The sequence below is a fragment of the Labrus mixtus genome, chromosome 16, assembly GCF_963584025.1.
Source record: "Labrus mixtus chromosome 16, fLabMix1.1, whole genome shotgun sequence".
In the NCBI taxonomy this organism is placed as follows: Eukaryota; Metazoa; Chordata; class Actinopteri; order Labriformes; family Labridae; genus Labrus; species Labrus mixtus.
The window spans coordinates 14272150-14295475 of record NC_083627.1 but is presented as its reverse complement, the minus strand read 5'-3'; the positions used below and the strand labels follow the sequence as shown (position 1 = coordinate 14295475).

At 40.9% G+C, this 23326-nt stretch overlaps 1 protein-coding gene across 1 annotated transcript; it reads left to right on the top strand.

Annotated features, from left to right (window-relative positions):
- The first annotated feature begins 17883 nt into the window (after positions 1–17883).
- Positions 17884–21751, top strand: irx1b (iroquois homeobox 1b). Its single transcript, XM_061060224.1, has 5 exons — positions 17884–18390; positions 19170–19412; positions 19751–20543; positions 20718–20778; positions 21403–21751. Exons 1-5 carry the CDS (start codon positions 18154–18156, stop codon positions 21449–21451), a joined length of 1383 nt encoding a protein of 460 aa, XP_060916207.1. The 5' UTR covers positions 17884–18153; the 3' UTR covers positions 21452–21751.
- The last annotated feature ends 1575 nt before the right edge of the window (positions 21752–23326 follow it).

Genomic DNA, 23326 nt, shown 5'->3' with positions numbered 1-23326 from the left:
CTTTTTTTGTCTTTTGAAGGGAAAGGACATAATAATCTAACAAAAACTGAATTGATCAACATTTTAATAGAGTTTCATCTTTTCTATCATCTGCAAAACCTTAGACATTGTTGATCAGATTCAGACTTGCCAGACAACTTCGACATCTCTACAGCATCCACCCATTAGACCAGCTTACTGAAATCATCAAAAATAAGAAAAAAGATCCAACTGGTTTGCTCCATCCTGCTGGAATGGCACAGTGTTCACACAATCGTATATGTTTTTGAAGGGGATTGACCTGCTTTTAGATTCAGCCTCAAGAGGCCATTCAAGGGACTACAGTTTTGGATTTATATTAATTCCCAATGGTATCCAGGTTATGCTATTAAAACACTTTTCTTTTATGACATGTTCCATATTACAACTTAACAGCATCTGTTCCCTGCTTATTAAATTCAATCATCCTCATAACTGCATCCCCCAAATGTATCATACATTAAATATGTATAATTTACATATACATTTATACTTTGTGTTCCTATTAAGATGACCCTGATGACATCATGGGGGATGCTATATTATCCAGAGGTGCTACTAAATGAGGAGCTGTTTGGGAGCTTAAAGATGTAACATTCATTAAGCTGGGTCTTTGTAATATAGCAATAATTAAGGTATTTTTATCTGCTTTGTGTAACATAACAATGAGTCTGGCCTTTTACCTGCTTTTTGTAAAGCGTCTCGAGATAACACTTGTTGTGAATTGGCGCTATACAAATAAAGATTGATTGATTGATTCAATGCTGAGCTTAGCCCAATGATCAGGTTCATTAAAAAGATCAAGATTAACACTAATTCAGTGATGAATAAATCTGAAAAGACTATTCGTAAAAGTATTCTGCCACTCCTTTTTCCTTCTCTTTTTAAAGGGCCACAAAACCAGCAGTAAGATGAAAAGTGTTTAAATGTTCATTAACTCCTATAAACGTAACAAACAATTAACAAAATAAGAGTTTGGAAAATTACAAAATGTATAGGCCTACTTCTCTCCATGTCATGCAAAGTATACTTGTGTAAAACAGTGCAGTATCTCTATAAATTCATTAATTCCACAGAGATCTCTTGGGCCAACTAAACATCTCACTTACAATGACTTACTGTATAATGAACTGTATATATTAACAGTGAAAATAGAAAGTGCTTCAGCAGGCTTACACAGTTTTGATTTGTGATTGTGTTACTAAAGACCTTTGCACACTGAGTCCATTTTTTCGTCCAAAATTGCCGCATGTTTGAAAAAGCAATACGATGTCATGTTGTGTCAATCATGTCAATCAATAAATCAATCTTTATTAGTCTGCACACTGACTCTGAATCGTTCCTCTGTCATTATTTTGTTCGTAACAGGTTTGATTTTCTGCTTTTTTTCCCCCTCCATTTGTGCGTGTGCGTGTCTGTCTAAGTGTCCCTACCTCAAACATACTGCCAGCCGCTGTTGAGGATCAATTGCTTCTCTGAAATTGGAGGACTTCTTTTTAATGTGTGGCTCCAGCATAGCATTGTATCAAATTAAACCACTGACTTTCTGAAATACACCTGGAAAAACTTCTGCTGCTCCTTTGTCAACCGCTGAAACTCTCCTCGCTTTTTGTCTCGTTTTCAAGGAGTGAAAGAACACTAAATCATCTTTGCTGTTTGATGACTCCATTTTGTGTCAAACTTCAATTTTTTTTCGCAATTAATAGAAAAATAAACACATGGCACTCAGTGTGCAAGGTTTCTGTGTGTAACGTTTTTAAATTGAAAATAGACTTGCGCTTGTATGGCACTTGTCGAGTCTTCTGACTACTCAAAGCGCTTTTTACGACACAGATCACACCATTCTCACACTAATGGCAGAGGCTGCTATGTAAAGTGATCGCCTGTATAAACTAATCCATTCATACACATTCACATGCCGCTGACACAGCAGCAGGAGCAATTCAGGGTTAAGTGTCTTGCCCAAGAACACGTCGACATGTGGCTGCAGGAGCTGGGGATCGAATCTCCATCCTTCCAGTTGAGAGACGACCAACTCTACCACTGATCCACAGCCACCATCCAGCAGCATTTACCTTTTCAAAAAGAGGTCCAAAAGGGGTTTATGTAATAGTTTTCTTGGGATGTTTCAGTCCAGATTTTGAGCAACGGTAGAAGAAACTACAGCAGACTCACAGTGAGGCCACTGAATTCTTTGCCCCCATTCGCACTGCACACTTTTATCTTTAATGGCATGGTGATGATGGAGTACTCTTGACCTCCAGGTCTGCACCCCCCCCCCCCTCCCCACACACACACACACATACTGACAGACATATATCTCAGATCTCTGCAGCTCCTTTCCTCCACTCATCCATCGTGTCTTTTAACTTCTCAGCGTTCCTACAGATTGGTGACTTCCCTGGTTCAACTTTTCAACAATAGGCAGGTCCTACTCAGAGCTGGGGAAAGCTGGCTTGCCATTGTCCCAGCTGAAAGCCCAGTTATTCATTGCCCGTGAGTTAAAGAGCTGACCCCGGTGTAACACTGACGTAGCTGGCTTATAACACTGAGGCCCTTTGTCTGGCCCTGCCTCGTCTCTGATCACCCTGTAATGAACTGAGGGCTCTGTCGAAAATTTACAGCCTTCCCCTTTCATCCCCCTCTTTGCCTTGTCTTCATTTTTAGTGATCTTTTTCTCAGCAGACATCATTTTAAAGGGTTTCCCTCCCTCTAGAGCCCCTTATACAATAACAATGCTGACAATATGAGATGGGCCATTAATCTCTTCTCAATGGATCCCAGTTGTTTTACCCTCTCCTCCTGTCTTCCCTCCTTTTTCTGCTTGCTGTGTTTTGTTCCACTTCTACAGCTCTATAGGGATGGGTTGCTTCGTCCCATAGCGCTCCAATTGTCACACACACAAACACACATGCACAAGTAGGCAAGGGTCCTAACTGAATAGCCTCCTACTGTTCCTATAATGTGGAGTTAAATGCTCTAAATGCTTTACGACATTTAATCATTAGCTCACACAGGCAGTAGTCCCACACACAGATACACAAACTGTTGACTCAAACCCAGCCCTAATCTGTAAAATATACATTCAAGACGTATGCAAAAATTGTAAAGGATCTAAGCAAGGCCCAAATAATTTTTGGTCAGGCTATATTTATATTTTTTCCCAAAAATTGTTTTTTTCAATCTGGACTAGGTGATGGATTTCTATGAACTGTGAATGGACTTGCTGTAATAAATCCTTTCCTCGAAGTGTGTGCGGGTGAGAGTGCATGTGTGCAGTGTGTGTCTGTGTGTATGTGTGATATCCCAGGCTAAATTGTTTCCTCCAGGCTTTGAGAGGTGGGCATTCAACAGCCTGCCAAAAAAGCTATAGGCGATAATTAAATGATTCTACGCTTGAAAGGAGAAAGAAACAGAGACGGAGAGAGAGGGGGGGGGGGGGGGGGGGGGGGGGGTAGAGAGAGAGAGGAGAGAGATACCCAGACAAAAAAGGACAGGGGAGAGAGAGAGAGAGAGAGCTAGAGCTGGACTGTGTGCGGGAAAGGGAAAGAAAAACAGAGGGAGAGAGATTCAAAAAGAGAAGGTTTTTGCCACAGAATGGGACAGTATCACACTCTGTGGGGCCAACACACTGTAGATTCAACCCAGTGCCTGAAGCCAGCGTGGAGATAAAGAAACATCATTAATCAGCCATGTTGGAGTAGTCTAATTCAGGATGGCTTCAGTCAAATGCCAAGAGAACACGTTTTATTCAACTGCCTGTTTTCCTTCTCCCCCCTTTTTCTGCTGCCTTGTTCTGCAGCATCAGGCTTTAAAATATCACAAGTCCAGAAACAAAATGGTATAAATAGCATTTGCGAGGGTGCAATGACGACTTTCAACTTTTGATAAAGATTGAACTGAAACGCTTAACCTTTCCTTTACAAGTTGTGAATTGTAAAGGGCTTGTAGTATTTTGTTTTAATAAATGCTGAAATTCTAATATGATTGACAGAAAATTAAAGGGGCCAACCAATCATTTTGTGTCTCAAGTTCAAAATTTAGGGGGATTTGTTAGAGAAACAACTAAAAATAAATTGTCAGCATCAAATCAACGCAGGCCAACACATCCTGATATTTAATCCCTAATTTATCATCCAAATCACACTGGCATTAGGGTTATTTTATCCAAGCCTTTAATCACTTTTATTTAGAAAGTTCCTGAGCTTCTTTTTAGCTCTTTTGTCACTCTTTGCATGTTTAATGTTTAACCAAGACCGCCATCTTTTCTTTATGTTAAACTATAACAGTTGAATATTGCTTCACATTGCAGATTAAATGCCAAAATGAGAAGGTAAACCAATAAAATGTTCAGATCAAAACCCTCACAGCAAACATTTTGTCACATGGCAGATGTGAAACATTTTCAACAATCAGATTTTGTCTCAGAATGTGTTCTGTGTTGCAGTTTATGAAAAGGCTTTATACAAATCTGAAAACCTGGTCGTAAACCAGACATTAGATCGGTTCACGAAAGATACGGAGGTCATTAGCCATCTTCACGGGATGTGCACCTCTGATGAGTGAAATTGTTTAAGCTGCTTAAACTTGATGATAGATTTGATGATCCATCAATCCTGTAGATCATTTTGCAAGACAAATGCAAAAGTCAGCTCATCATGTTAAAGAACTGTGTGCTTTCCTTGTGATGGGCCTTTTGCCCCTTTAACCCCATCATACAATAAAGTAAAACACTCAAAATATACCAGCTGCTGTACATTGTATTTTGTTGTCAGTTAAAATGTTTCTGACCAAATCTGATTTATGATGTCAGAGAGAGAATTAACTTAATCACTTGAACATCATTTAGCAAGTGAATATAAAAATGTTTAAATGTATTAAATGACATGGAATTAACAACATTGTACACATGTGCTTGTTTTGTAACTTATATAACTTATTGCCACTATCTCCTCCTTACGACCTTCAATTCATTAAGAGAGCCAGGGGTTTAGTATACGCTCATTTACATTTCCCAAACTGTCACTCACAGACAGACACACAGAGAAATTGTTGCCAATTTTTCAAGACTCTGCGCGTTCAGTGTTCATCACTTGACACCTTGAGTTGCTGAGGTTTTAATGCTGAAACTGAAAAAAAGAAAAAAAAACCTGTGTGTCTGTCTCTGTCTCTTATTCTCTGGCTCACTCTGACAGTAGGTGTTGCATACTAATGTGTGTGTCTCAGGGGGCCGAGATGAGGAAGTCCTCTCCCATTACTCAGTGCCCACCAGCTGGGCAGGGGCAAGGGCTACAGCAGCCAGACAGATGGTACTGTCACCCCCTGCTCATGCATGCACACACACACACACACACACACACACACACACACACACACACACACACACACACACACACACACACACACACACACACACACACACACAATGGTTTAACAGAGGAGGAAGTCATTAGCTGGGGAAAAGCATAAGATTCCTTATTGAACTAAGGGGGGTTGAGGGGAGAGAGAAAGGGAGAAAAAATGGGGCAAGAGAGGGAGAGGAGTTTTATCCTAAACTCAGTTCTGCTGAGGCAATCTGTCATGGTTGAAGTAATTGCCCTCGCCTTGCATGAATGAAGTGATCTGTCATTGCCCACTGCATTACTGCCTTAAGAATTGCTATGACACACACACACACACACACACACACACACACACACACACACACACACACAATCACAGAGCCGTGACCCTCCTGAATTGTAGAACTAAGATGCATGCAGATGTGACGGCTTGAATTAAGTGCAGTCAGAAATATTTAAGAAGAGGGAGAAAAATGGAAAATGGACTTTTCTTTTTTCCTTCCCTGCCATTCATAAACTCTGTTTGTCTTGTCAGAGAAAGAATACTGGTCTTGCTGTGAGCAGAGTGGGTGAATTCTGGCTCTGTTTTATCAGTAAGCTTAACGTGGGTCTGGGTCTCATTAGGTCAACATCCTCTGGACTTATATGGTTGCTTATTTTGCATGGTCGATACACTGTTGAATGAGAAAACAAAGGAGCAGGAGAGGTAAATTGCACTTCAGCTGCAGCCATTGGACTAATATTTGTCCAAGTGGTGAAAAGAGACATTAGTCACATTGATTAGGAGTCATTATTGGACTGGTGGGTGGCAAACTGGGCTCAATGGCTGCCCTCATTGGATAATGCTCAGCATCAGTGTTGAATTGATAGGCTCGTTGTGGCTTGTCTTGGACCCTGATCAAAAGTATTTATGAAAAAAAACTCCTCATAATTGCAGATGACACCATTGTAGTAGTTCTAACACACTGATGAAGCTTCCCATAGGACAGTTTTATCAGCTTTGGAGTGTGACTGTCAAAGTTATTCAGTAACTCATTATTTGGAAAGTAAACAAACTTGCATCCAACTTTTTTTCTCTCTCTGAATCGAAACAAACAGAAGCATAACAGATTAGCGCCGCTGCATACCGCCAGGCATCTCAGTCTAGAAAATGAAGTGTGTGCATAACACTCCTGCTTACTCAAACAGGAGGTTATAAATATCCACTTACAATGTAGTTCTCATTCACACTTGGACAATACAACACCAAATATCATCACGCTGTGATTCTCTCTTTCAATTGGCCTGGGCCCTCGTAATATGAACAAATCACAGCAGTGCCAATAGTTGGTACATCATTTCCACTCATGTGATATTGCCCGATCCTTAACTAAGTTACATTTGAAGGTAATTCAGGAAATTCTAGCATTACACCTAGACACAAGGACTAAATAACAAGCAGGTTAATACAAATAACAATTCAAGTGAGAAAAGACAAGATAATAAAAAAGGAAAACTGGTGTCACTTGTTGAAGCTGTTAAAACAGAACAGACGTGTGTCTTTAGCTGCACACATCATTCTGACACTACATCCTCAAAAACAATGGAGGGTGAGGATGTGTCATTTTCTGCTGGGGGTTTGTTTGGCAGGCGGATGTTACATTTTACTTAAATGTTGAAGAACAGCTTTAGGGTCATAATACAGACTAATATCTTAACGATGATCTAGTTAATCTACTTTATTTATGAGCAGCAGTTTGCATTTGATAGCAATAACAAAGCGTTTTGGGGCATACACTTTTTGCCCCAAAATGCTACTACTAACTAATGCTGATTAACATTAGCACTAATGCTGATTAGTCAGTAGTCTAACTAATCATGGTAGAAAGACTAAAGCAGGGAACAGGCAACATACTGTATTTGTCTTTTAGCACTTCTAAATCCATATAAAAAGAGGAGGTAGAAAAAACTAGTGTTGTTTTTGCTCTGAAATGAGGTGTTCTATCCCAGGCAATAGCAGAGAATGGAGTATCTGCTGCTTGCTACATCAAGTCAATACAGCACTTTTTCTTACTCTAAAAATATAAAGGTTTTAAATATTAATTGTAACCATTAAAGTGGGTGTTTAATTTCCCAGATTTGAAAAAATTGGCATGCTTAGATATTTTAGAGGCAAGTGGAAAAGGATGAAAATGTTTATGTTTTACAAAGCCATCAAAGCATTGTTGTTCTTTTCTGGCTGTAGTTTTTATCTTCTTTCCAAGGTTTCTTCACTGTGTAGCATACAGGGAAAATCACTTTTTTTGGCATGAAAACGACCAAATTTAAAGAACCTTCTTCAGTCAAGATGCTTCAGCATAATCTTTTATAAATATGTATGCATTTAAATAAATCCTTTTGTGTTGCAATGCAATAACCAACATGACAGCCTTGTTATCGATGCTACATTTGTTTAAAATGTGTTTTTTTTTTTTGTCTCAGTTAGACAGGTGTTGATTCAACTTGATGGTAATTTTTCAGCGAGTTTTTGTATGGAATTGCATATAATGTACAGGTGTTATTGTGTCCACCTCCTGTACATACAATGCCTTAAATTGCAGCGCACCCCCACAAGCACACAAACTCACCACCTCCTCCATCACCTCCACACATGCACACTCACGCAAACAGACGGTCAAATTGACATACAGTCTGTCATATTTGTGGCTGGTAAACAAGTACTGAGAGGCTGTTAAAGCCGGCAAGCTGAGCAAACCAGAGACAACAGTGTGCTTAATGAACTGGGCTGCCTCCCAGCACAACATCTCATCATCACTTGGACTTAAACAAACCACTCAGCTGCTAATTGGCCGAGCTGCATGGAGCCGCTGTGAGGAATGTACACTCCCCACCTCCACTGTTGCTTCTCAAAGGCTTGACAGACAGCAGCAAGACAGACTCTCTGTTATTGAGTCTGCACAGATATGTGACAGTCTGGCCCTCTGTTCGGCTCAACTGTGTACATCCATACACGCACAGAGTCATTCTATGATCTTTTGCTTCATTTAAGTTTTTCTGCTTTAATTTATAATCCTATTTTTCACTTACTCACTTTCAATATACTTTGACATGGCTTCATTTCTGAAATTTTCGGCGCTCACAATATAAGGCTGAAATTTGTTTTAAATGCATACATTCCCCCAAAAGTACTTGTCAATCAAACAATGCAGCCAGCATCGTGAAAAGTTTTACTCAACAGGGTGTAGGTTTTTTCAGATAGCACACTGTAATGTTCTTCATTGCAATCATCTTTTTTGCTGTACGCAAAAACCTTTCATAGCAAACCTCTAATACATTAAGGAGCTGTGGTGGTGTACCCTTGAAGCTAACTACCCAGTTCTTCTTCTTTTGTTTATTTGGAACAAACAAATAAAGCCCATCACTTCCTGTGTACTGAGGATTTTGCCAGGAAAGCCCTACCAGACAGCAGGTGTTAAGATTAGCAAATGCAAAGATTCATAAAACTGCATATAAGCTGAATTTTATTACTTACAAACAATAATTTATTTGTATGAATTGTTGCAAATACTTCACAAGATGGATTTATTTACACCCTTGTGTGTATTAAATCATATTAATATTGCTGTGGTACCATCTCAATTTCAAGTGCTGTGTTATTATTTTATAGTTTTAAAGTTCTATAGTGAGCTTTTGGGAAAACACATATCAGGCTATCGGAAGCCAAAATTCCGCCCACAGCGTCAATCTTTAGGAGTTAGAGAGGTTTATATTCCAGGTCCGACAGGCCTTGTTACAGGGTGGAGATGTTTCGAGTGAGTGTAAGGTTAAGGGGGAAGTTGACAGAGCTTAAGAGCAGGAAGCACACCCAAATGACTCTGAGGCCAAATACCTGAAAGTGAAAAAAAGAAAAAAAGAAGTCCCTGCAGTTAGTTCAAGTTCATGGATGTATTTGCTTTGCTGTTCTAAAGTTTATTGAGGAAGTGTGAAAATATTTGTGACACGGATATGAATGATATGGATATTCAGTGAGGACGTCAGTGGCAGTGATAGTGATACTTTGGAACTTCTCTCTACTGTTGTGCTATTGCTCAACTTCAAAGCAAAGTTGAACATAAAAAACTGTAATTTCCCTGTAATTACAGTGATAATGTTCAAATCAGTGAATATATTCTACAAAGAGAAATCTAACTTTACTGCAGTCCTTTTTTCAGTTCACAGTGGTATTAGAGGTTGTGTAGTTCCTGTCGGCTTTACTTTAAAGTTTTCAAAGTCTGCAATCTATTTATCCATTATTGACATTCAATTTCTTTATTTTGAACAATGCAAACAAAAAAAACTTGACCTTACATTTCAGTTCCTTATTGTAACATATCTAGGCAGCTGTGCAAAATAATAAAGGGGCAAGGATCCTAATTCTATCACTATGATTTACACTTTACATCTAGGATATAATGTTATTTATATGCACATATATGATTCTGCATTTGTGTTAAACCAGCAGGGTACACAAGCACCTAAACAAGCTACATGTTGTTTGCTGTCTTACATAAAAGTGTTATGTTGTTTGATATCAACCTGGCTTTTTTTAGTTCAATTATGATTGATTGCTCCTAAAGAACAATTGGAGAAATATGCTAAGCTGTTGTTTTTCCATATATTGTGTCTTCTTAGTTATCTAGTTTATAAAAGCCTTCTGAATGAATCTTAACGAGCCTAGTCTTCTTGACAATGATGTCTTGACTTCTTGACTGTGTACAAACAGGATTGATGTTTTAGAGGCTGTTTGGTCAGACAAAATGTTTTTTTAACTGTAAGTTGAGCGCTTTAATCTTCGTTCTTTTTCAATACATATGATTTGACATGCTGGCTTAAGCTTCGGACTTGTTAATAGTCACTTGGGTCATTTTTTTTTTTACAGGTTATGAGTAATTGACTGCATTTTTCAAATAACTTACCCTAGCAGTTTTTTCAACACTTATTTGATGGCAGTGTAACACAACTTTTCCTCCCAGCAAGATAAATATCAACAGATATCATTTGTATAGTTTGGTGCTCAATATCAACTAAATTAAACAAAATGGATGGATAACAATTTTAAAGCAATCCATTCAGACCTCTCTGTAGTCCTTTTCAGACTTCCGTTTCAAGCCGCGATATTTACGCCCCTGTGGCGTCAATCTGAACGTTTCGGAGGCGTAATGGGTTAGCGTTAGGGTAAGGGCTTCCCCCTCTGTACCATCTTCAGAGGTAGTAACAGAGGCGTTCTAAAGGTGAAATACTTTGACACACCAAGCAGACGGCAAAGAACTAGAGGCGACAAAGACCGACTATGACGTCGCCTCCCGTCGGCTCCCATCCCCTTTGTCTTGGCCAAAAAGTTGCACTTGAACAAACCGCAAAGACTACAGCCAACGGCCAACCACCACATACGTTCTGCGCATGTGGTGGTAGTCGCAGTTGTTATGATATGAGAAGACCATTTTCACGCCGCTGTCGGTCACCGCTCTTAATATAGGCACTTCTAATTGAGAATAATGTGTTATAAAAGTTGAAAATGGCACTGCCGTTGTCAGCCCTTGGTCTTCTAGTGGAAAAAGAAAAGAAGAGGCAGAGTTGACCAAAAAGCAGAAACCGGACTAATGGGTGAAAGCGTGGATACTACAGCTGCAGACTCAAGGGGCTTTCCTGAACCTGTGTTGAGAGCAGGAGTTAAATGAAACCTCCTAACAGCCAATCAGAGAGATTCCTCTCACCAACTGCACAGACGCAGGCCGACGCCGATTCAACATGTTGAATCGGCCGAACAAAGGCAGACGGGTGCCGACGGGTAGCGACGGAGCTGGACACATTGCAAAAACTAGGGCGATGATCGCGTTGGACCAACGATCTCCTTGGTGTGTCAGGGCCTGAGCATGAGAGCGCAGTGCTGTGTGTGTGCATGTCTGACTGTGTTTCTATTTGGAGCTCTGGCTTTGCCATGCTTCCGTAACTTCAATGAATGTAAATTCACAGACTGGGACAAGAATATTACACCTTCATGGCATCATTATGAATGTACAAATATGGCATTTTTGTAAAAAACACAGTCTGAAGTCAGGGGAGGGAGAAAATACTTTTTTTCCAGAACGTTGTTGAATAGTAACTTTCCACCTAATACACACAAAACTAACTTCTTGGACAAAGCATAATAAAGTAATTCATGTATTTTGGACACTTGCTCCTGCAGATGTCCAGAGAGCTACTGAGGAAAGTCATGTGAATCACCAACCCTCTGTGAACAACAAATTGGTATCCTCTGGCGTCGAAAAATGTGCCAAAAGTCACATAAACACAGATGTTAAAATGCACTTTCCGACATCAGAAATGAACATGTTTACAACCTGTTACATGTTTGGCCTGAATGGTTCATGTCTTCATTGGCACACACAGCTAAAGGCAGGGTTGATCATTTTCAAAAACTAGCATGATTTTGAAAGTAGCATTCCCTCAGTGCCCTGTCTTCACCCACCCTCTCCCTGCTGTGTTCCCTGAAAAGCCACGCCCCTCACTTACATACACGAGCAGCGTTGGTCCAGAAGCGGACCACAGCTCATCGCTTGCATTGTGTAGAAACTACGACGTCTCATTCTGCGGTAAGTAAACACTAAACCGCAACTTTTTTTACAACTCCCAAACTCACAGTATAAACTCCATCATCTGTGACACGCTTTGAGTGTGGGCCGGTGTAGGGGTATAGAATGAGCATGGAGATAGGAAGGCATGATTGGTTCATCAAGATTGTACCTCGTGGCAGACATTGGTCGAAATATTGACACGCTTACAACTGCTGCAGATGACAGATTTTCTTCATTCCTTTTTCAGAGTACATAAATGATTAATATCTGTCAGTAACTAAAGACAATTTCAACCAAAATCTTAAAAAGTGTATCTGGAGGAAATTACCAACCCTACCTTTAAGGGTTTGTATTTTTTCATAATTTATCCGTTTGTTTTTTTTATCTGTTGCTTCATCTATCTTGGATATGCTGTGACTTACATCATGCCTTGGATCTGATTTTATGTAGAACTACACGTAACACGGATATAGACAAAAATTGAGATGAGTGTTTGACTCTGTGGCAGACATTTCAGTGCTGTTCTTTTTAAGTCGTGTCCTGCCTCCTGAATCCCCCTGTCTGTCGGCCCAGGATAGAGCCACCTGATGTGAGCTCCATGTGAACAAGCAACTATGGAGAAGAGGCAGCATGTTGAAATTTTATACACGTTTCATGAGTGCATTATGTAAAAATAGCCTATGAGAGACATGCGTTAAAGAGCAACACAGGGAGGTTTCAGGGGCCGGCTGAAATGTTCTAAAATGTTCAAGGAGTGCATATGTGAAAAGGGATTCAGTTCAGCTCAATCACATCTTCAACACTGTTTTATCAACAATTGCAGCACTATTGGCTGGTAACACATTTGTATTGACAAATCATTATTGGCATTGCTGTAACAAAGAATATACAGCAGTCAGTCAAAGAAATGTGGTTTATAAAAAAACTGAATTAATTTGAGACCTCACATGAAGGGTTTGGAACCATATGAAGAGTGATACATAATATATGCCAGGGGCTTCAATTTCATGTGGTCGAATGAGAATAACAGTCCCTCACCATCTCCTTTTCCCTGGCTGTTAATAGGTGATTAAGCCTGGTTGCAGACAGTGGGCCACGGGGAGCCAATTGATCTGACCTTTGAACCCTCACTCTGATGGAAGGGGGGCTTAAGGTCAGGCCAGTAAGGGATACCCTCTTTATCCTTCCCCAGAACAGGAGCTCCGAGCTGGAGGAGGTACCCAGCCAGGATCTGAGGGTCTCTTGGGCCTCCCCACAACCAGCATCACATTCATATGGTCAATAAGAGCCACGGAGCAAACACCTCTGAGGCCCGGTGATGCTTTGACCTGAGCTGAGTGTCCTTGATTTTCCCAAGGGTATCTACACGGTTGACACTAACTTTTGTTTCTATAAACGATCAGGGAGAAAATATTGCATCCAAAAAAATTACTTAGTTCCTAAATATCTGTCAAATTTCAATTTGATCCCAATTCTCCGGCTTGAAGATCTCTGACAGCCCCAACGTGAAGAGTGAGCTGATCCCTCTCTCAGTCAAGGACTTGTCGGGGATTTTCAGAGGAGAGGACTGCGTAATGCCACTTCTCTTTGAGGTATCCATTGAAGTCAGCACTATTGCATTAAGCTTACTGGTCTTCTTAAGGGCACCTTTTCATCACAACCCACACACACACAACCACGCTCACACATCCCTTTCCTTACACTATCCCTTTGAGGTTGAGGTATTGTCTTTGACAGCATTATAACGGTATCATTCCGCTCCCACTGTGAACAACAAAGACAAGCAACGCCAAATCCTAGAACGTGTGTGTGTGTGTGTGTGTGTGTGTGTGTGTGTGTGTGTGTGTGTGTGCGTGTGTGTGTGCGTGTGTGTGTGTGTGCGTGCGCTCTTTAAAGCAATGCTAATGGGCCCTAAGAAGCATTAAAGTGACCCCTACTGTAACAAAAGAGTTAATAATCCGTTTAGAAAACAATCAGATCCCTTGCCATGAGAAAAGACCCCTGCTATGTCTTTCTGTAAAGAGGAGGAGGAGGGAATTCACCTTTATTTTCAGTCAGCAATCATGTTGAACATCACTTGTTTTCATCGCTAACTCTATAGGGAATGATGGAACTGTATTTAATGGCAGCTCCCAGCCACAGTTGGCTAATAAAAAGACAACTCAGTTAAGTTTCACAAATGGGGCGACCATTTCGAGTTATTCAAAGTGACCCCCTTCCGGAGGTCGCGGTTTGTTATCAGCACCATCCACTGTAAATGAGTCCCATTGGACTTTTAAAGGAGCTATTACAAACAAACACTGGCACACCCATTAATTGCTAATGGTGGCCTCTTTGTCTGGTGTTTCCCCTCTGGGTCAAAATGTTTGAATGTCAAAAAAAGGATCTGCTTCCAGGTGAGGGACTGTCAGGGTCAAATTGACACTAATATAATTCGTGATATTAGACATTAAGACTGTTAATGACATCTCCCATGCTGTATGACAAATATCATGGTGATTAAAAAATGTCACAGAGTGATGCTCAGTGTGAGACATTATACAACTTTTGGTTAGCTAAATGTATTACCTCAGGCTGGCAGGCGTATGTGTTGTTCGTTAGAGTGATCCATCTGTTTTAACATCAGGTCATAAATGAATCTATCACTCCTTATCTTTGCTGTCAAGTAGATGAGGACAGGTTTTTTTTGCCTTATCTTTGCTGCTTTTCCTCCCTTCACTCCATATGCTCTCTCCTCGAACTCCTTTTAACTAAGTAAAACAAAAATAGAGAAATGTGGGAATTAAGAACGTTAATTTAGCTTCTTTGCAGATCACATCAGCCCTTATTCAGGTGCTATATCCTTGGTTCTGGATAATAGGTAATAATCCGTTTTATTTTAAGAACATCTGTTTTAGGGAAACAACATAAGAAACAAGTACAATATTTCTTCCTATAATTTATGTTTCTTATTAAATAAGCTGTTGAGTACTTATTATTGCCATGATTAAGTTTTCTGTCTTCAAAAATCTCAATTTATAGCTCAGGATGCAGTGTGTGGGGTGTGCATACATGCAGTTTGTGTGGTGTGCACACCCCACACACTGCATCCTGAGCTATAAATTGAGATTTTTGACATTTCGGTTATTGCCATCATGTCTCTTCACCGTACTGTGCAATGTTGCAGAAGTAAATTGTTAAATCTTTAAAATGGTATAAAAGTATTCAGAGCATACGTTTACTCACAAAATAATGGGAGGAGGGGTTGCCTCTGTCAAAGGTGTGACCAAGAGTTTGGCTCGACACAACTCTAGCTTCCTTGGTAAGCTATGTTTCTCATCAGTTTTCCTATTGAAAGCCTGGAGAAAAAATATCAGCCGTGCATCACACTTCAGGTTAGACAGGAAACTTGAAGAACCAAAAAATGATCTATGTAAAGGGAAGGAATGCTTAGTAACTGCAAAGCAATTGTTGAGTTTCAGAATGTTATTGCTTACACCACCCATTACTGAAAATAGATTTCAAGGTCTTGCACATAAAAGAACTGTGATTATTCAAGCTGTATGAAAGCCAATTATTTAATCACCTTTGCATCATCCCTTCTTTGTTGAAGTATAAGCAAACAAAAGAAAATCATCTTTATGATGCTTCTAAGTGTCTTCATTTACCTCTTTGCAAATTACCCAGGAGGAAATGGCCAGTGCGAGTGGATTGTGGGACTTTATTTGAATGTTTCCTGCAGTAAGTTATTCCTTTGTCTGGCCAAGCTAATAGCAGGGAATGGGATTCAAATAGAGTCAAGCTGCCTCCTGAGATCCCTCAATCCACCGTCGCCATAAAAAGAGGTCTGAGGCCAGTCTAAATATTTGGTAGTCTTAGCAGGTTCATGTTAAAAGACACACACACACACACACAGAGCGCGCACGCACACACACATGGTGAATGCACAAGCAGGCCGAGGCTGTGAAGTTGAATGGCATAGCTCAAAGCCTTCCTCCCCCTATCCCTGCCTCTTTCTCTCTCTAAACCGCCAAACCATTCTCCCCCTTTCTCCAGCTCAGAGGAATTCATTAACTGCCTCTCCACAGAGACACTATGGAAATCAGGCAGCTACAAAGGCAGAGAGAGAGGGAGAGAGAGAGGGAGGGAGAGAAGAGTGAGGGGTGGAGGTAGTGATGGTGGTGAATAGGGCTATATTATCCTATTAGATGGTGGATATGTCTCGTTTCCCTCCCCTGTCATGAGAAAAGCATTAATTTTAAGTGAGAAACGAGACAGAGGAAGGGCGGGAGAGAGGGAGAGAGAGAGAGAGAGAGAGAGAGAAAGAGAGAGAGAAATGGTGAGGGTCTTTAACATTGCTCTTTTATCGAGCTGAAATAGAGAGTCCCTTGGCTCCATTTACCTTGGCAATGAGGATAGAGTCGCTCTCCATGAATGCCATTTAAAATGCCATGGAGATTAAGCATCCTCTCACACACACACACACACACACACACACATACACAGCAGCAGTCGTGGAAGTGGAGGCAGCGCTCGTCATAATATGTGTTTAGGAAAACAGCTTTGAGATTCATGAGTAAAGCCCTCTAGGTGCCAGCGCTGAGGAGGGAAGAGAACGGAGAAAGAGACAGAGAGGACCATCACTTAGCCAGAGTGGGCTTTAAGCACTGTAATTAAATCATTAGATCCTCCTCCCTCCCTCTCCTCCACCACTGCTTCCTCCTCTCGCTCTCTCTCTCTCTCTCTCTCAGCTCAGCCAAGCTCATCAGGGGCTCCAGTGTGAAATGATGAATCTGTATTTATGGGGATGGAGTAATTACACAGCTAACCTCTGAGGGAACCCAGGAGGGCCACAGGGCCACTGAGCAGGGCACAAGGTGCTCAACCTCATTAGCACTGCTTGAGTGTGTGTGTGTGTGTGTGTGCGCGTGCGTGCGTACGTGCATGCGTGTGTGTGTGTGTGTGTGTGTGTGTGTGTGTGTGTGTGTTTGAATGTATGTGTTCAAAGCAAAGGAGTAGATTGATACCACGTTGCTGTTTTGATGGACAAGCCTGTCAATACGAAAATATGAATTTGCATCTTTCACTTTTTCAGACAAGAAGAGATTTTATACATATCCCTCCTTTTTCTAACACATATACTTAAGGACACAGCTAACTTTTTACCTGGCCCCAATAGAGTACAGTGGTCCATTCATCTCAAACAACAGCTGTCATTTCCACACCACAGCTCCTCTGTGCTTCATATCTCTGCTATCTCTTATCCTCTTCAATCTCTGTCATTACCTTCAAACCTCCTTTATCTTCTATTCTCCACTGACTTCCGTCGATAATCACGGGCATTCCTCTCGGATCTGTCCGACCATATCGATGCCTCTCGGCCCATCTGCTGGACAGAATGTCCGAGCACTGCGGATGAGCTGTCAAAACATGGAAGGAAAATGACACCTAAAAGAAGCGTATAAGACAAATATCGCAACAGTTGTTGAGAACGACTGTTTTCAAAATGAATATTATTACTAATAATATCAGAAATAGCCTATTTATATTATTACAATGCACATTTCAACTATAACTAATATACATATAAAAAAACGTTTTTAAAGATGAAGTAGGTGGCGTTTTTCTTAAATTATACTGACCACAAAGAGGAGAATATGCCCTGCGCATACATGCACCATTGCATCAAACTTCTGTATGCTTTTTCCTGTATAGACACAGTGAAAACTGTAGAAATTATATCTCTGACAACAAAACACACACACACGCACACACACGCACGCACACACACACACACACACACACACACACACACACACACACACACACACACACACACACACACACACACACACACACACACACACACACGCACGACCTAGGCTAACCAATGCACTAATCGCCTGCCCCGGGCATAGGAGGAGCTTGATGCTTAAGTAGGCTGCCAATCAGTCAGTCAGCTCCACATCCAGAAGCTCCTGCGGCCAGACGCACGCATCACTCCGCAGTAGAGGTGCCAAACTCGGGCTTTGACACAACTCCGGGTCTGTGGAAGTGGAAAGCCTGACATCTTCTAAAAGGGGGACTCTGGTGATTTATACACCCCCTTTATCCTCTTCTTCCTCTTACTTTTGGGGATTCTTACTCTTTTTTTTCCTGCCTCCTCTTGCTGTTGTGTGGCCTCGACTTTGACAGAGATTTACTGCACGAGTTTCCCGGACATGTCTTTCCCTCAGCTGGGGTACCCCCAGTTTCTGAATGCTAACCCTGAGGTGTATGGGGGCGAGCGCCCGGGTTCTGCCCGGGAAGGAGGTAACGAGGGCGGCGTGAGTTCGTCCGCTACTGCCGCGGCTGTCGGCTCCATGCTGGGGATGTACGGGAACCCATGGGCGCCTCATAACTACAGTGCATTTTTGCCGTACAGCGGTGCCACAGACCTCGCCCTCATTTCCCAGATGGTGAGTTGATACTTGTTCACTTAAGACTTGAGCAGCTCAGGTGTGAGTGACAGGTTATCCCCACGTTTTGACAGGCTGAGCTCGTGTTAATGGCAACAGTATTGAGCAATAATTAATAGTTTGAAAGGGGTTGAATATAGTTTGATATTTTGGAATTTACTGTTGTTTATACATAAAGAGTCTGAATGAGAAATGGCACATAGTTAAGTTCAAATAAAATTTTGCAATATCGGCTAAGACATTTATTTATTCAAACTATAAGGTAGGACTATAGGTTATTAGCTTACGGGGAAAATCATATAATAGTAATTATGATGTATTTTAATCTCAATTTCAACTAAAACTTTCATTTGGATTCAAGGTTCAGTTAACAGACAGATCAATATAATTAAATACGTGCAAAAACAAAATAAATTAAATTGACCATTTGTGTTAGAACATCGTTTATTAATTAGAAAAAACACCATAAATAATTAAGTGTCGAGAGCTTGTTAAAAATATTTTTTTTATTTCTTGTGTGTTCCCTAAGTCGACACTAAAATGTAATTATTTCAAACAAATCTAGTTATCAAAATACATTTTAACAAGTTTTCATTTATTCATCTCATTAAAAACATATGTGAAACGGATGAGATAGGCCTATTTAAACTTTAGAAAAACTTTTTGCAGGTCAATCAATTATTCCAAAATTTAGTTTACACACTATCTGAACCTAAAGAGGAAATGCTTAACAACTCGCTCAACAAGTTGTCATCATTCTGTCTCCAACAACATTTCAGGGCTCGCAGTATGAGCTTAAGGACAGCTCGGGCTCCCACCCTGCCGCTCTACCTGTCCATGCTGCTCAGGGCTTCTATCCGTACGGCCAGTACGCGTACGGGGACCCGTCGAGGGCCAAGACTGCCACAAGGGAAACGACCAGCACCCTGAAGGCCTGGCTGCAGGAGCACCAGAAGAACCCCTACCCCACCAAAGGAGAAAAAATCATGCTCGCTATCATCACACGGATGACACTCACACAGGTGTGTGTAATGCATTGCAGAGCATTATTTCACTAAACTACTAGTTGCATTAGGTGGAGTCATGTCGGGAGGGTGTATTAATTTTGGGTCTTTATAAATAATATAATGACTATTACGGTCTAGACCTGTTCTTTTTGTAAAGTGTCTTTAGATAACATCTGTTGTGAATTACAAACAAAGATTGAATGATTACTTAATATGCTAATCAGGTTGTGTGCACGACACTAATATATTGTTGAAATTTACAATATTTACTTTGTGCATACCTCTTTTGTGGAAGTTTTTATTATTATTATTATTTTTACAATATATTAATACATTATGGTTCCTTTCTTAAGGTGTCCACGTGGTTTGCGAACGCCCGCAGACGCCTGAAAAAGGAGAACAAGGTAACCTGGGGGCGAAGCGCCGAGGACCGGGACGGCCGAATCTTCAGCAGCGACAACGAAGACGATAATGGCAAGAACGGCAGCGACGACGAGGAGGAAGATGAGGAAATTGATTTAGAAACTGTTGATATCGAGAGACCCGACGAGCAGCGAGCTGGGGATCAGGACTCCGTGAAGGGAGAGGGGGAGGCAGGTCTGGCAGTAAGAGAGCAGGCCGCGGAGCCGAAGAGCTCTGACAGTAGCAGGACGCTTTCTGTTGAGGGCCTGAGAGGAGTGGAGGCGGCTATTTCTTTACACAGATCACCCGTTGTCAAACTCGCAGTGGATCATTCTCCAAACAGACAGGAGTGCCAGAGACCACCCCAGAGCAAACCCAAAATCTGGTCCCTGGCTGAGACCGCCACGGCTCCCGACAGCTCTCATAAACCCTCACCCCCAGTTCATACGCACCACCCGGCTTTGGCCTCCGCTGGACACCCGGCCTTACTCCCGGGTCATGGGATATATACATGCCAGATCGGCAAGCTGCATAATTGGGCCAACGCGGCTTTTCTCAATGCCAACTCTCTTTTGAACATGAGGTCCCTCCTCGGTGGGGCGCCGGCCGGACACCTGCCTCTCCACGGCACAGTACCGGTTGCGCGTCATGACGCACGACAAGCGGCGGCGGGCCCCGGAACATCGGGAACAGAAGACGACAGTGATGTAGAGTCTTCTGGAAGCTTCAGTCCAAAAATAGATGGTATGAACTGAATTTTGTTGTACAACATGATACAATTTATTTAATTAACAGAGCAGGCCTCAGGATGAGATCCAACATTCTATATTATTCTATAGGAAAATACAAGTTAAAAATACAAGGGACATTTGGCAGGTTTTACAACATGTATTCATTGGCTTATTTGTCGTTTAACAGAAGAAGAGAGCGACCACAGACCAGACTCCCTGAAGTCCTCATTCCAGCTGATCACTGACAGGTAACCTCATGAATTTAAAATCAATTTGGCGTCATGACATTATTAACCTCAATTTCTCTCCGTGCGTCTTCGGCTAAATGAACCGTAAAGCCGAGGTAAACACTGTTACACCTGACTGGGTGGGATGCAGAACTCAGCACATAAATCATGTGATTGAGTCTCCACTTTAACGCATCGTCGGGCAGCAGTCTAATATATCCTGCGGGCCCCTTAACACCGCTGAGTTATCGCCACCTATGTCATTTAAATAAACTGCCGCCATTTATTCACGCCCTTTCAATGAATGCAGCTAATGCATGTCAAAGAAAACGCTGATAGCATCGTCAATGAAGTGGAGGATGAAAAGACATAAAACAATGTACCTATAGTTCCTTCACAATTTGCATGAATAAAGTTTAATATTGTTTCGAAGACAGTATCTTTGAGTAAAAACAGCTGGGCTAAACGAAGGCAATTATTTTTAGATATCTGAGAAACACTTTAATTTTAGATGGAGAAAAAGGCTGAAATTAGAAGTATCAACCAATATTTTTCCTCCCTTGATTTGAGGGAATTTATCCCCAATATATATATATTGTTTTTTTTATCTCTGACCTAAATGTTTTCTATTTGTTTCTACTTCAGACCTCACCATGGGACAGCATCCCAACGAGTTCTAACAACAACATCCTGAGAAGACATTGAAAGAAAAAGAAGAAAGGAATAATTTTATTTAATGGAGAACATTTTAATGAAGGGTATTTTCTGACCGTTCGACCTGGCATAGTATTATTGTTTAGCTTCTCTAAACTAAAGAGATTGTTGTTTTTGTCACATATTTGCTTGTATCTCTCTTTTATGTCCTATGTTTTTCTTCCTCTTTTCTGTTGTGAATGGAAACCTTGAAAATTGTAAATACAGGATATGAATTTGTCTTTAAAGAATATATTTTTTGGAAACTAAATAAATGTCATAATAGTCATTTATTATTGGAGACTGTTTTCCTTGTCATTTATTCAAACTGTCTATAACTGTTAAATTCAAGTAGGGGCTATCGGGCCGAAACTTGGATGTGATTTAAACTTCTGTAAGCCAGAACCCAATTTTCAGTTTTTAGTGTTATTTATAATCTGTTTATTTGAAATGTTAGTTGTTATTTGTTATTCTATCTGCTGGAGATCAGATTTAATGTGACATGAACTCTAACATATTCTGGTTTACTTTTCCTCCCCCTAAGAATTTAATCATGCTGTCAAAATATAAGTCATGATTGATTCTCACTAATTTAATGACAATCACAGGGTACTCGCCTTTTAATTGACCCCTTCACTGTATCTATTCAGTTTCACACTCTTACTGCCAGTTTAACTATGCAGTGTCAGCTCTTTTAAGCAAGAAAAGTCTCGCCCTTCTTGAAATCTGCTCTCTCGCCAAAACTTGGAGACTTATGCCAGCACCTTGGAAGCCACTGCAAACGCTGCGGAAATTGAAATTGAAGATTTCCAGGACCTTATGAACCTGCGTCTGTGCTTCCAGCCCAGGCCTTCCTGCTTTAATGTTGGATTATGCCTTCTCAGTGCCACAACTGCTGCCTCTGAAATATGGATCAGACGCCAGGAAAGGCCAACGGCCAGTATGGGGGCGACAGCTCAGGGGGAGGTTGAGGAGGGTTGTGTGTCACTCTGCGCCATCCTTGACGTTTATGGGCCAAAAGAGAGAGTAGAGAGAGAGAGAATGGTGGGGGGTCTTATGGCTGTTGATGCAATACAGAGTGTGTCTCAAAGCTGTGGTTCTCTATACATGCTTGGAATGGACAGCAGGACGTGCACACGGATGATCTGGGTAGTCTGGTTTCTTGAGGGGACTTGACATCCTTAAGTCCATACACACAATTTAGATCAAATAGAAAGTTTTACCTTATAGGGTCTGCTGGAAAATTTCAAACGCTTTCCAGCAGATCATTTAAGGTAAAACGTGCTTGGTAAAAGTATGTAAAGTTGCTGCTCACTTTCAATGTTGATAGTTTGACATTCAAAGTCTTTGTGCTGCAAGGTGGGTATGGCTAAAATGTATGCTAATCTTGTCAGGTTGTCAATTTCTGTTGTGTTAAAAATGTTTTATTTGGATATGGATTTGTATAGGGCCACCTAAATTGTTACTCAGGTTTGTGGCAATGTCTCTAATAGCTGCTTTACTTCATAAAATAGCTAAATCACAACCATCAACATTGAAAATGAAAGAGTACTTTAGTCTTGTGTTAATATTAGGCTAATGAATGTGGAATAATGGAAGATTTGACTATGTTTAATAATGTTGTCAATTTTGAGCCATTGTGTTACACAAACGCAATCAGAGCCTCATGGTTTGTGGACCTGAAGAAAAACTCAATGCTGCCACCTCACTCTCAGAGAGCAGAATTGTTCTGTATGGTGTGGCCCTGCTGAGGAAAACCAATTTTTTCTGAAAGTCTGCTTCTATATTCCTAAAAGAGATAAATCTATGGTTGTCTACAGTGAACATTTGTCACTTCAGCTAACAAAAAAACATACCAGTCCAATAATGCTATTGA